At 35.6% G+C, this 13,546-nt stretch overlaps 1 protein-coding gene across 1 annotated transcript in view; it reads left to right on the top strand.

Moving 5' to 3' along the window:
* The window catches only part of aft (cap methyltransferase 2), a 62,810-nt gene extending 54,198 nt beyond the window's left edge, over positions 1-8,612 (top strand). Inside the window, exons 13-14 of the mRNA XM_081764185.1 lie at positions 4,746-4,920; positions 7,748-8,612. Coding sequence (XP_081620311.1) covers positions 4,746-4,920; positions 7,748-7,854 — 282 coding nt within the window. The 3' untranslated portion in view covers positions 7,855-8,612. The remainder of the gene's footprint in view (positions 1-4,745; positions 4,921-7,747) is intronic.
* The last annotated feature ends 4,934 nt before the right edge of the window (positions 8,613-13,546 follow it).

The following is a 13,546-nucleotide window of genomic DNA, read 5'->3' on the forward strand; positions in this document are numbered from 1 at the left end:
TACTTTTGATAAAGTGGATACTTTCAGATATCTAGGATTAATATTAACAGACGAAAACCATATTCACGAAGAAATTAAATGTCGACTAAAAGCAGGGAATTCGTGTTATTATTCAGTTCAAAATATCTCGTAGTCGCGAATTCTATCCAGGAATTTGAAGCTTAATAAAACGACAATCATGCCTGTTGTTCTGTATGGTTGCGAAACATGGTCGCTTACTCCGAGGAAAGAACGTAGATTGAAAATATTTGAGAACAAGATCCTCAGATTAATATTCGGACCCAAGAGGAACGGGAATGGGGAATGGCGGAAACTTCATAACGAGGAACTACATAATTCGTAAGGTTTACCAAACGTTGTTAGGGTCATTAAATCTAGGAGGCTCAGGTGGGCAGGTCATGTAGCCAGGATGGAAGAAAGTATGAATGCTTTCAGTCTTAACTGGAAGACCAATCGGAAAACGACCATTAGGAAGACCTAGGCGCAGATGGGAGGACAATATTAAGATGGATGTAGCAGAAATAGGAATACAAAGTAAAAACTGGATTCAGTTGGCTAAGGATAGAAATCAGTAGAGAGCTTCTGTGAACGCGGCATTGAACCTCCGTGTTCCATAAGCCATAGAGTTAGTTAGTTAGATATGCATGGGAACGTTGTATGATCCTGTGTATGTAGTTGCAGATGGAATGCATTCGATTAAGTTTTGCTATTTTTGTACATTTTAAATGCATTTGTAAGCAGCTCTATTATATTAACAACAGATTCTATGATCAGTATAGAATATTGACAGTATTAGTAAGTCCTACTATACTGCAGGAGTTAAAATAATCACAATCATTACGGAGAAATCATTGTTCGTAAACGATATGGCAGAATTGTAATCGAGTGTTGTCAATTAAATAACAGCAAAGTTCCGGTCTGAAGCCCTGCAGTTTCCTGATTACATGCAAAATTTGTTGCCGACTAAAATAGATATTTCTCCTGGTCATTGAAACAGCAGCGACGCCTGTGTGTGCGCGCCGAAACAGAAAAATATCAAGGGACCCATTTCGTAAAGGTTTGCGTCAGTGCGTTGCAAAATTTGTGTTTCTGACAGGAAACTAAACGCCTGTTATCAGAAACGTAGCGCGTCTGCACATTGGCAGAGTAACATGTCCATTGGTGAGATGCTGTAGACCAGTCTTTTCCAGTGGTTTGAGGAACGAATTTGGGGAGTTTGTGGCATTATCTACACCTTATAATTAAAAAAAAAATAATAAAATAAAATTAAAATAATAAATAAATAAATAATGCCATGGGCCCTCTGTGTATGTATGTTAGGGTGTCCCTTATTTTGGGTAATTTCGTATTGCGATACGCACCCTCCCCCCCAAATGTATTCTGTGTGAACATAAACACGCATTAGTGAAATAGAAGCTCTCTACGAGAACGATAACCCGTGCCGACTTGACGACAGTCATAAAATGGCGTTTCCACATTATAATATAATTTAGAATTTCCAACCGTGACAACGGAGAAACTAAGAGAGACAGAGAAACGAAACTTTGTACAAAGCAATTAGAGAAAGGGCGACATCTGCTCGTGTATTGACAAACAGCACCGGATGAACAGTGTTGCCAACCCAAGACAAAGTTGTGTTTTTGTAAATGGAATGACCTAAATTGAATATCATCATTGAAAGCTGCAATAAAAGTAAAGACAAAAGAGATTGTAAAGGCAGATCAGTGTTGGAAATTTTTTGAGAAATAACGTGTAATATGTGATGGCGCACACAGGGAGTGAGGTACTAACGTTTTATACGCCTTAAATCATATATATTGACAGGAATTGTTTGCGTTGACTCTAAGTCGATTAGAATCTGCTGAACAATGTTACTATTAACAGAAGGGAGAAATTGAGTTTGGAAGAGGTCACTAGTGCTGTATGGTTTAAAACCTATAATGAAAGGCAGAAGAGCATAACTCGGAAAAGGTCACTAGTGCTGTATGGTTTAAAACCTATAATGAAAGGCAGAAGAGCATGAGGAATAGCCGTGGTTATGTGAGATTGATAACTCACGTACTCACAGATATATTCGGTATCTTGTTAGAGCAGAGAACTAAGGTTTGTAAAAGATGGCAACGCTGCACAGCAGCGGCTTTTTTACTCTTGATTTCATCATGGTTTTCAGCGTCTTCAAAAGCCCACGAGAACATAAACCCATGCAAATTGAACGCTATTTTCATATCTTAACCAGGTTGTTGGAATTGCATCCCGGTGTGTAGCGTTGCCACCTTTCACAAACCTTATATTACTTATCAGCTTTTACAAGATATCGTATATCTCGGTCAGTTATCGATCTCACATAACCACGTTTCTAGTCCTCATGTTCTACCGCCTTACATTATTTTTTTTAAAGCATACAGCTCTAGTGACCTTTTCCGAGTTATTGTATCTCTTCCAAACTCAATTTTTCACTTCTGTTGATGCCAACACTATTCAGCAGATGCTTCTAGACTTAAGAGTCAACTCAAACAATTCTTGTCAATATTTGATTTAAGGTGTACAAAACGCTTGCACCTCATTCCCTGTGTGCGCCAACACATATTACACGTTATTTCTCGAAAAGTTTACAACACTGATCTGCCTCTACAATCTCTTTGTCTTTATTTTCATTGCTATTTCCAATGATAATATTCAATTTAGGTCATTCCATTTACAAAAACACAACTTTGTCTTGAGTTGGCAACACTGTTCATCCGGTGCTGTTCGTCAATACACGAACAGATGCCACCCTTTCTCTAGTTGTTTCGTGCAAAGTTTCGTTTCTCTGTCTCTTTCAGTTTCTCCGTTATCACAGTTGGAAATTCTAAATTATATTATAATGTGGAAACGCCATTTAATGACTTTGTCGTCAAGTCAGCACGGGTTATCGTTCTCGTAGAGAGCTGCTATTTCACTAATACGTGTTTATGATCACATAGAATATATTTGGGGGGTGTGCGTATTGCAACGCGGAATTACCCAAAATAAGGGACACCCTAATGTATGTACTGTTAAGTTGAATGCATATACTATAAATAACGGCTTGGAATTTAACTGTTGTAATCGACCTCTCAAGTACTATTACTACTACGCGGATTCCATAATTTAAAGGTGTAGGATCCGTACCTTGCTTTAAAAATAAAAAGGGATCCGCAGTTTTGAGGTAATTGGGAACTATGACTACTGCAGCATATCTTAAAAGCTGGAAAGGGAAAAAATACATATACTGGAATCTGAAAAGTAACACTAGAGAGGTTTTTTGGTAAATACTGGATTTAGAGATGGCCAGTTCTGGAAACCTCAGATATTTTAGAACCGGCGGTGCTTCCGGCTGAATGACACCATTGCTTGTAAGTACAAGTTACTGCTGTGATTACTCAGAGAGAGAGAGAGAGAAAAAAAAGGCTAACTTTTTATCGTTGATTTGCGTCCACAACTGTGCCCGAAGTAGTGGCGATCCTTCGTGTAGAAAAAGAAGAAATTCCTACAGTTAATGAAAATTTCAGTCTAAATAAGTGCCTCTCACTCTTTTTACTCTGCTCTTTGTTTTTTTTTTTTTTTTTTTTTTTTTTAATTCGCATCTGTAGAAGATGTGTAGGGGAAATCGGAGGATTCTTTTCATTTTCTAATGCCATAAGAACGGCATAGATTAAAGTAGGCATTCGACTAACAAGAAGATATACGGAAGTGTAACTCACTGATTGGAATGAAGCTTTGCACACTTGTAGAATATCGAAAAATAATTTACACGTATTTTATTTTATTTCGGCAATGGTGCGGATTTCACCCTTTGAACGTTATAGAAAACAATCAATGTAGAAAAACATACTGTAAAGAAGGTTTTAGAATAGCTGATTCAGAATCTGACGTCAAAATTACAAAATTCAAAATGGCGGATTTAATATGGTGATTACAATTACGAAAAGTCTTCTGGTTTGAAATGATCTGCTGTTAGTCAAGAACAATTATAGTTGGCAAGGGTTACTGCGAGAATGTTGCAGACTGACTTGAAACCCTTTTCTGTACTTATTTTAACGGGATGCTTGAGGACTCACTTTCAATAAGCACCCACAATAGTGATAGGTGAAGGGGAGTCATTTTAAATAAGCACCCCGAACAGTGAGAGGCGAGAGGAATCACTTTAATCAAGCATTAAAAAGAGTATAGATAGGTTTCAAATAGCCTGCAACCTTCTCGATTACTACTCTCTTGCCAACTGTGATTGTTCTTGGCTAACGGCAGATCATTTCAAACCAGAAGACTTTCTGTAATTGTAACCACCGCATTGGATCCGCCATTTTTAATTTTGTAATTTTGACGTCAGATTCTGAATCAGCTATTCTAAAACCTTCTTTACAGTATGTTTTTCTACATTAACTGATTGTTTTCTGTCTATGCTTGGAGAGCACCCCTAACGTTCAAAGGATGGTTTCTACCCTTAAACGCACACCATTGCCAAAAATAAAAAATACATGCCGATTATTTTTCGATGTTCTACAAATATGCAAAGTTTAATTCAAATCGTTAAGTTACACTTTCGTAAGTCTCCTTGTAAGTAGTTTTATTCCTGAACACTTGCTGTTGTTGATAAACTTGCCCGATATTCGTACAGCTGGGGTTGATAAGGAATGTGGAAGAGAAGACAGAATAATGTGCTGTGTAATGTTTGTTAGTTTTCATTTAAGAAAAATGTAAAATTATATTTTTTATTTCTTTTGCAGGTAGGTTTTGTGAAACCAAACAAACAAGATTTTGCTGTGGTTTTTGTAACTTACAAATCGCTGAATGTAAATGTAATGATAAAGTTTTTGGAGGAAGTAGAAGACATGTTAACATCCCTTCAGGATAGAGAGGATGAGACTGTGTTAGCGATGCTTCCGATTACGACTCTCTGTGGTAAGTAGTGTCAGAATAAGACTAAATAAATCTGTGCGTTGTAGTATTACAGTATATTGTGTAGATTTGTCCTCTTTCTTCATTTTATCGATTGTCCACTCTCATTTGCGTCCATTTATCATCCATCTAATCTATTATATAAAATTGAAAGTGATTGTGGTTGTGACTTCATACCTCAATCAAATTTTCAACATAGATGATGTTCAGGCCTGGGAAATTTATAATTTCACATTGACGGTAGAAGGGAAGGAAAGGGATATATATATATATATATATATTAAAACTTTTGAATCACACGACCGATCTTGATCAAATTTTCAACATAGGTGAGGTTCGGGCCGGGATATTTTTTTTTTTTATTATTATTATTTCACTTTGACGGTGCAACTTGGAGAGGTGGAGAGGGAGATACTTGAAAATGACCGATATTAATGACGACTCCATAGTGTTCAAATCGCTGAAATGATCAGTGACACTTCCGATGCTGTTTAAATCCAAATTCTGCACCGTAACTTGGGGTGGGGAGAAGATGATATATATAAAATGATCGATAGTAGTGTCGAATCTATAGTTTTCGGAGATAAGGAGTTATGCATTTAAAGTTTGTATTTTAATACAGCGAAGCGCGTAATCGACGCTAATATATAATCTAATATATCACACTGTGATGTCAAATCACTTTGAAGACAGGATTTCATTTTAACGTCAATATAGTAGATGAAGACGAATGAGGCTGAGTGAAGATCACTGTTTAGCATTTATATACAGGGCATATCGTAATATATGGGAGCTTTTTACAGATAGATAATACGTACAAAATTAAGCCAAAAGAGTCTTAATAAACTGACATTCGAAACTATTTATTTAGGAGATAGGGGCAGTTAAAGGGTCAACCATCAACTCGCGTTAAAATGTTACACCATAAACATGGTTCTTTATAACCCTATTCACAACTAATGAAGTGAAGGTACAATAATAGGGAGCTAAGTTAATGTGCAGTCAGGCCCGTATTTATATATTGTACTCTCTTGTTCTCTACCCCCCCCCCCCCGCACAAATTTATGTCTCAAACAAGGAAACAAGCCGTGATTGTGTAAACATACCGGATATTGTTGAGTAACAGTTTAGGTATTACAAGTGACAAAAGTTACAGTGTAATTTTAAATGGCCTAATTCTCTCAGAGATGTTATGCCCGAAGGTTCCTGGGCAAGGTGAACCCATGGTAGTTTGCCATTACCTTCCACGGGATGATGATGTACTAAGGACGGGACCTATAACTTACCTTTGGATCGAACCACTTGTGTCCCCACCGGGAATCGAACCCGGGACCCATTTATTATTATTGATTACAAGGCAACGAGCTTTACCACCATTGGGGGACACATTCTCTCAATACTGACATGTAGTTTATTCTTGTAGGTTTTAATTTACTGCCTGTAGAAAATGCATTCTACATTAATTCTTTAATCAACCATTATGTCACTTTTATATTTCATAATATCATTTGAATATGATTGAATTTCTTAAGTATTTACTCTTACCATTGTAATAGTAAAATATGGAATTAAAAAAAAACTAGGCAGTGTTTTGACATTGTTTACTTTGAACTTATCACTTAATTAAAAATTATAGTGAGTTTGGTAAAACTTAATATGTAAAAAAATATATTAGTTTACATGATGAATGTGGATTCTTTCGTGTGTTTTTAAGCTACTCGACCGAATAAGAGAAACGAATAATTATTGGTGATAACTGAAAATAATTGTTTACATTATTCATCGTCAGTAATGGTTTAATATCATCTATATTAATAATACAATAAGCTGTCTGTGCATAGAAACATGAAGTTTAATATGTTTTAATGCTCTCAGAGAAATGATCCAAATGACCGGTTCCAGGTCCCACCTGAGCTGAGATAGGGGTGCAAAGTCCCCATAAGAATAACATGAGGGCTTTTTAAAAATAAATGAAAACAACCAGCATTAGAGTTGAATTCATAGTTTGTGGGGTCACTGAGATGAATAGTGACAGTTTTATTGTAATTCAACTTCAAAGTCATACTCCACTACCTAGGGAGGGGACAAGATTTTAAAAGTAATCGAAAAGAACAGATAGTGTTGAATTCATAGTTTTCGAGGTCGCTGAGTTTAACGGTATCAGTTTACATGATGTTCAAGTCCATCCTCACCCCTTGGGGTGGGAGAGGATGACTTTTTGAAATGATCTGGTAATCTAGCTAATTAGTAACTACTGTAATTAGAGCGAATTAAACACATTAACATATTTTCTCGCGTTTGCGCGGTACTCTGCGGGTTGCTAGTTTTAAATATTACTTTATTGCGAATCTTTAAAAAAAAATCCAAAATTCTGCCGCCCTGTGCTTGAGCACAGAACAGCACTTACCTAAATACGGGCCTGAGAACAGTGAGTAACTGAGTATTTTGCATGTTATGTAGTCGCTAACTTTACAAACTAAAAAGTCGGGACGCATATGGTTCGTGACAAAAGAGAGTGAGAGTGTATATATATAAGCGCGGATCCAAGGGGGCTCTAGCCCCACATGACGCTCAGGTATACACTGGATAAAATGATTTTCAATCCTGCTTTACACTGGATAAAGGGGCAAATTATGGTTTAGCCCCTCCCTTGATCATATCCTGGATCCGCCACTATAATTATATATATATATATATATATATATATATATATATATATAGATAGATAGATAGATAGATAGAGATACATACATTTGGGATGATTTACAAATGCAAATAATTCTATTACTAACTGAAATTTTTTTTTCTTTCTTCTTTCTTGATGCTTTAGAGGGAGAATTCTACCAGTGTGTAACAGAAGCGAATCATTTGTGTGTTAAGGAACAAGTAATCGACATCATTGAGACGGTGTTGAAGTCGCAAGGATCGGGACACTAATCACATGTGATAACAAAAATAATAAACTGTGATTATTCTTTTGTTTAGTTAGTCTCTGTACATAAATACATATATTTATAAATGTGTATATATAAGAAAAGCACACAGAATACTATTTCAGAATCAGTCATATTGCTAATGAATCGAAGAATCGATTGTAACTATTTTTTTTTTCTTTTCATAGATTACTATTGTATAAAGTAATTACTTTTGTACTTATGACGTAATACAGCATCATATTACTTTCTGTGGTAACTACAAATGATAATGAATGTGATGATCGTATCATTCATCAGATATTTGTTGGTGTCAAACTTTTGATGATTATCGATATTATTATTATTATTATTTTCGTTCTTTTGTACGTGTATGATGGAGTTAGGCAAGATTTGCGTATTGATCGATTTCTAAAGTGTGTGTGATGCAAACACTGGTTTTAATTCTACGTATTTGTACATATTCTTAAGCTGAATTATTTATTCCATACCATTCTAGACTGCTCAAAAAAAATTCAGCTTGGAGTTAACTTTTATGTTCGTGTGTACAGAAAACATATAATGTTCAGAAATAATATTTTGTGCAAATATTGTTTGTAAAAAAAAAAGAAAAATATTTTTTTTTAATTGATATTGAATAGGGCCTTTTTTAATGATATTGCATGGCCTTTTAAGAACAAGTAATAAAAAGAATGTTTGTAATAAATGATTAATTACACGGTATTTTATGCCAAAATAAAGAATTGATATTGTAAATTAAAAGTATCGTTAAGTTATTAATGTAGGTCTCTGTAAATCAACTATATACTTAACCATATTATCTTAAGGGTATCATTAACAGTTAAAAAATTTGTTACGTTTTTGTTTGTTTATTTATAGAAAGTTTCAGGACAGTACAAAACTATATGATCCAAAACTACCTAAGTATATACAGGGCCGGCTCTATCATATGTGCAACACAATGGATTTGCACGGTATGAAATTTCCTCTGCAAGAACGGTGGAGGAGGGACGAAATATATTTCACGTATTTTCCAGGGCACAGCTGAAATAGACAGGCTCTAACCATTTTGTATTCCTAAGGAAATAACATCCAGTATTTCAGAAACTTTATCGGGTTTCTATTATCAAGAACCGTGGCTTATTTTTTTTTCTAAAAAAGCATATGTTGTTATTAACCTGGTAAAAGGCTTCTCAATGATCTCCCCTGCTTAAGGTTGAAATTGGTTAAGAATAAGAGGTACATTGACCTACTAAAATATATTTCGAAATTACATTACTGCTCAGCCGTAATGTCCTTGTGGAAAACGAAACGGACTTGCAGGAAGCACTTTCAAACTTGAACGACCAACTGGAAAAAACATGCAAAATGAAGATAAATAAGTTAAGAAAATCAGTGATAAATGCACAAGAGCAGGACAGGAAGGGACAAACTAATAGCTAGAGGGAGAGAAAATTGAAGACGTTAAGACGTTCCCCTATTTAGGAAGTCTAATATCCTCGGACGGAAGAAGTGAAAAAGACGTAAGTTCAAGAATAGTACTGGCTAAACAAGCATTCAATATGAAAAGAGGACTACTAACATCAAGAAATGTGTCGCTGGATTCGTAAAAATTTATTAAGACACTGAAATGGAGAGTGGCGCTGTACGGATCAGAGACGTAGACACTGAGAAAAGTTGAAATATCTAGGCTGGATGCATTTGAAATATGATGTTGGAGCAGAATGGTGGCATATCATGGACCTAAAGAAAAAGGAATGAAGACGTACTCAAGGAAGCTAATGAAGGGCAACAGATCAAGATACTGTAATAGGAGAAATAAATAAAGTCATCTTATTCGGCACTCCGATTGAATTACCATGTTGATAAGAGGAAAAGGGAGAAGAAAAATCCAGGAAGACCAAGGAAAGAATATGTAGATGCAGTTAAGAAGAGGCCTTATCAAAGTATAAAACAATTCTCCCAAGGGAGAGAAAAGTTTGTTGCCCACCAACCTATGGTTGAGGTGAGAAAGAAGAAGTACGTTGCACCGAGGTTATGAAGGAGAGGACCTACAATGAACATGGGCTCTAACCCACGATAGGGATTTGAATCCGGTGCAGTTGGCGGATGTGCAGTCCATCATGGAAGAAAACACTCACAGTATGCTGTCACCCACTACTCTGTATCGCCTTCACGAGAGCTGGATTATAAGACCATGCCATCCGACACGTAATTTTAATTCCTCTTTCGAGGTTAGACACTGCAATCCAACAGATTTAGTTCTCATTTGTAAGGTTTATTCTGTGTTATGTATTGTTCGAGTAGTCTCTGGAAGAAAGGAAAGAAGAAAACATATGATTAAGTTTCAGAAGACTCCAGTTTGATAGCTACCACAATATATTACCATCATTTATAGTTTTTTTTTAATTATTTCGTTCACATTTGTGAAGCTAGTAGCCTTCTAAACTATCCCAATTCAGTATTAGAACCGTAAATGCCATTTCTTACTATTTTCGAGTTCAGTAGGTAGAAGAATAAAGCTGAGATTTATTTTCAAACATTGAATCTATATAAAATTTAGCTTGTCGCTTTCTATTACAACTTCCGCGAAAAAAAAAAAAAGTGATTATCACGAAGAATTAGATGTAGGAAAATCTGAAAATATTAAAAAAGAAAAAAAAAAGTACGGAACTAATTGACTTACCCCCTCTCCTAACTAGCATTTTGATGAAATGGCAACATTGTATCTGCAAAGTTTGGCAACGGTGTAACATGTGTATGTATCCTGACATAACTAATTTTGAATTCAGAGGAATTCGTATTCCTGAATGTCGAAACTTCACTACGAAGAGCAGGGCTATCGTGGATTTAGACCCACGTACAAAATATTTTATCAAAATATCCAGTATTTTTGGCATGAAATTGTCATAAATATTAGCTGCAGAATCCTAGTATGTCTATCTAAACACTGATTTACATATATATGAAGTAAAAAGGGGAGATTTATAATGAAATATGCGAACAGTAAACTTATTTGACAGTTTTTTCGATATAAACCAGCAAATGATCCAAAGTAAAAACCGGACAGATAGATCAATGGTAAAATAATACGTAAAACTAAACTGGTAAGGCAAAATATCGGAGGTTCAAATCCGCAAGTATTGTCTTCAGTGAAAGAGAAAATAAGAAAAACAAGAATTTTAGGAAAACCAAAAATGGATCAAAGGATTGTGGTCTTGGCCAATAATTAGTTTTAGGACCAGGGGCCACAAAAGTTTTTGAACGGCCCCTAAATCGAGTTTTCGTATTTTCTACGGAATAAGCACATCATACTGAGTTAACTAATAGTTTGGGTTTGGCTACACTGGGTATGTAGTTCTCCAGATATAAGGCCTACAAGAAAATTTTTGATTGAAATATATTGGATGTTTTGATCCAAAAACACCTTGCTTCATGCGAAAGAATCGCTTGTGTGAAACGTGGATAATTCTACGTTAAGGAATCTAGACCTTTGAATGCATTTCTTATTCCATTAAAAAAAAAAAAAAAATCATTTCTTCAATGGTGCATATTGTTGACACCTTCGATTGGATTTTTGTACAAGCCAACAAAACTTCGAGCTAATAAATAATGTGACTAGTTTGCAAATAATTGTAATTATCTGGAATTAATGACGGACGTGCTAACACCAATCGTTTTGTTCTAACTCTTAAGCTCGCCTAACTGATATAGAATACAAATTAATTGTAACATCTTTATCGTTATAACACTTACATACCAAGTCTTTATAAAATATGTTTATGTGGGTAGAGACGCTGACAGTCCGGGACTCTAGCCCTTCCCCTAATTTATTTATAAAAATATTACAAAATAGTATTTGTATCTACGAAGTGCATATCTTAAAAATCTTCCTTATGACCAGTGAGGTGAAGGAAGGAAATGTTTTATACGGGAATCCTTTAGCTCATAGCAGCCTCCAGGGCGTCTTGCAGCGACTTCAGGATACGGTACTTTTTGGCAACTTCCTCAGCGCATGGCAGCCTTCAGGGATTTAGGAAAGGTAGTACTCCTTCGTCCAGGGCAATCTCAACCTCAACCTCAAGAGCAGTTGTAGATTAAGTGATCAGTAGTCAACTGATAGTTCTGTCCTCTAAAGGGCGATTCTTATAGGCCATTTCTGGGTGGCTCGTTCCTCTTTGGTTCCTGTCGTGCTGTCTTCATGTCTGCCTGGTTTTATATGTATCGTCTGCTGTACTGATGCTTATAAACGATAGCACGTGTTGCATGAATAACATGTGCTCGCACTGGAAGGTGGGGATCCTTACAATATATATATATATATATATATATATATATATATAATGTGTGTGAGGCGGTTCCGTTTTTACATAGTGTTCACATCATTGTTGTTTGCCAAAGGTTAATTCTGGATACTTTTCCTTTCAAAGGCACATAAGGAAATTTAAAGTTCTGCTCCTACAGTTGAGGATACTTCATTATTCTTTGACTCTTAGTTTATATATATATATATATATATGTATATATAAACATAAAGTAATGACTCTAGAAGACCATTTTTCAGAACAAGATTAGTCAATGGTAGTTGGTTTTGGAAACGCATATTCTGCAGCCTTCTGATAAAATCTCATTTCATGCAAGAAATCAGCTTGTGTTCCAGTTTTTATCTTCTCTAGAACTTTGTTTTTGATTCTACTTCCAATCCAGTATTATTATAACTCTTAATATAAACTTTGTAATTTTGTCTAAATAAGTTGTTTAGCAGACTCTACACTACACACACTGACGGTTATAAACCTCTCCCTCCTAAAGATCAATTCGCGACTCCTCTTTCTGAAACAGCTTTAAAAATTTCTTAAGTGGTAATGAGGCATGTACTAGCTAAGTTCTCAAAGAAAGATCTTTTACACACTACAGTATCAATTAACACCAATCATTTTGTTCCAACTCTTGTTCTCGTTTGGGAAGCTCTGACAATCTGTTTTACTATTGGCTACTGTGTTATAACCCTTTCAGCAGTATTACTCGAATACATTTATTTTTTGTTGAAAAGTAGGACACCTTGAATTTCTACTATAAGCACGATTGCTAAGCACTTTATGTAGTGTCACATGGGCGCCATTTGAAATGCAATCAGGTGGCAGTGTTGCTAGATTGAAAGGCAGAAAATTTCCTACTTCATCCCCTCCCTATCTGAAGTGTTTACAAAGCGCTTAAAGCTTTACTTATTCTCTGTGCTGTGTGTGGTATTATTTTCTGGTATAGGCTATACTATTTTATCGTGTCGAGTTGCTGTCTACTACCGCAACGCTGCAGGTCATGAAGAACCAAACTCAACATAAAGCTTATTTATGGACAATCACAGAATAGTTAATGGATGAGGCTGCCACTTTTCGCTGGTGGGAAGTTTTGTTCGCGTAAGTTGTTATACTGATGAAATGCCTGAAGGTTTATGACACCAACTGAGTAATGTTTTGACTTCTTAATTTCAGACGAAGCCAGGAAGCTTTGTCAGGTGTGCACACTGTACGATGCTTCTCCTTATCTCACACGCTACTTATAAACTTTAATCAGTAAATAAGCATATTATAAAACAATTTGCCAACAACAAAGTACATGAGCTACATTTCAAGTGTGTATTAGGATGATTACAAAATGTCAGGGTTTACAAATGTACTTTCTGTAAGATATATACT

The sequence above is a fragment of the Thermobia domestica genome, chromosome 7 (assembly GCF_964235325.1).
Source record: "Thermobia domestica chromosome 7, izTheDome1.hap1.1, whole genome shotgun sequence".
Taxonomy (NCBI): Eukaryota; Metazoa; Arthropoda; class Insecta; order Zygentoma; family Lepismatidae; genus Thermobia; species Thermobia domestica.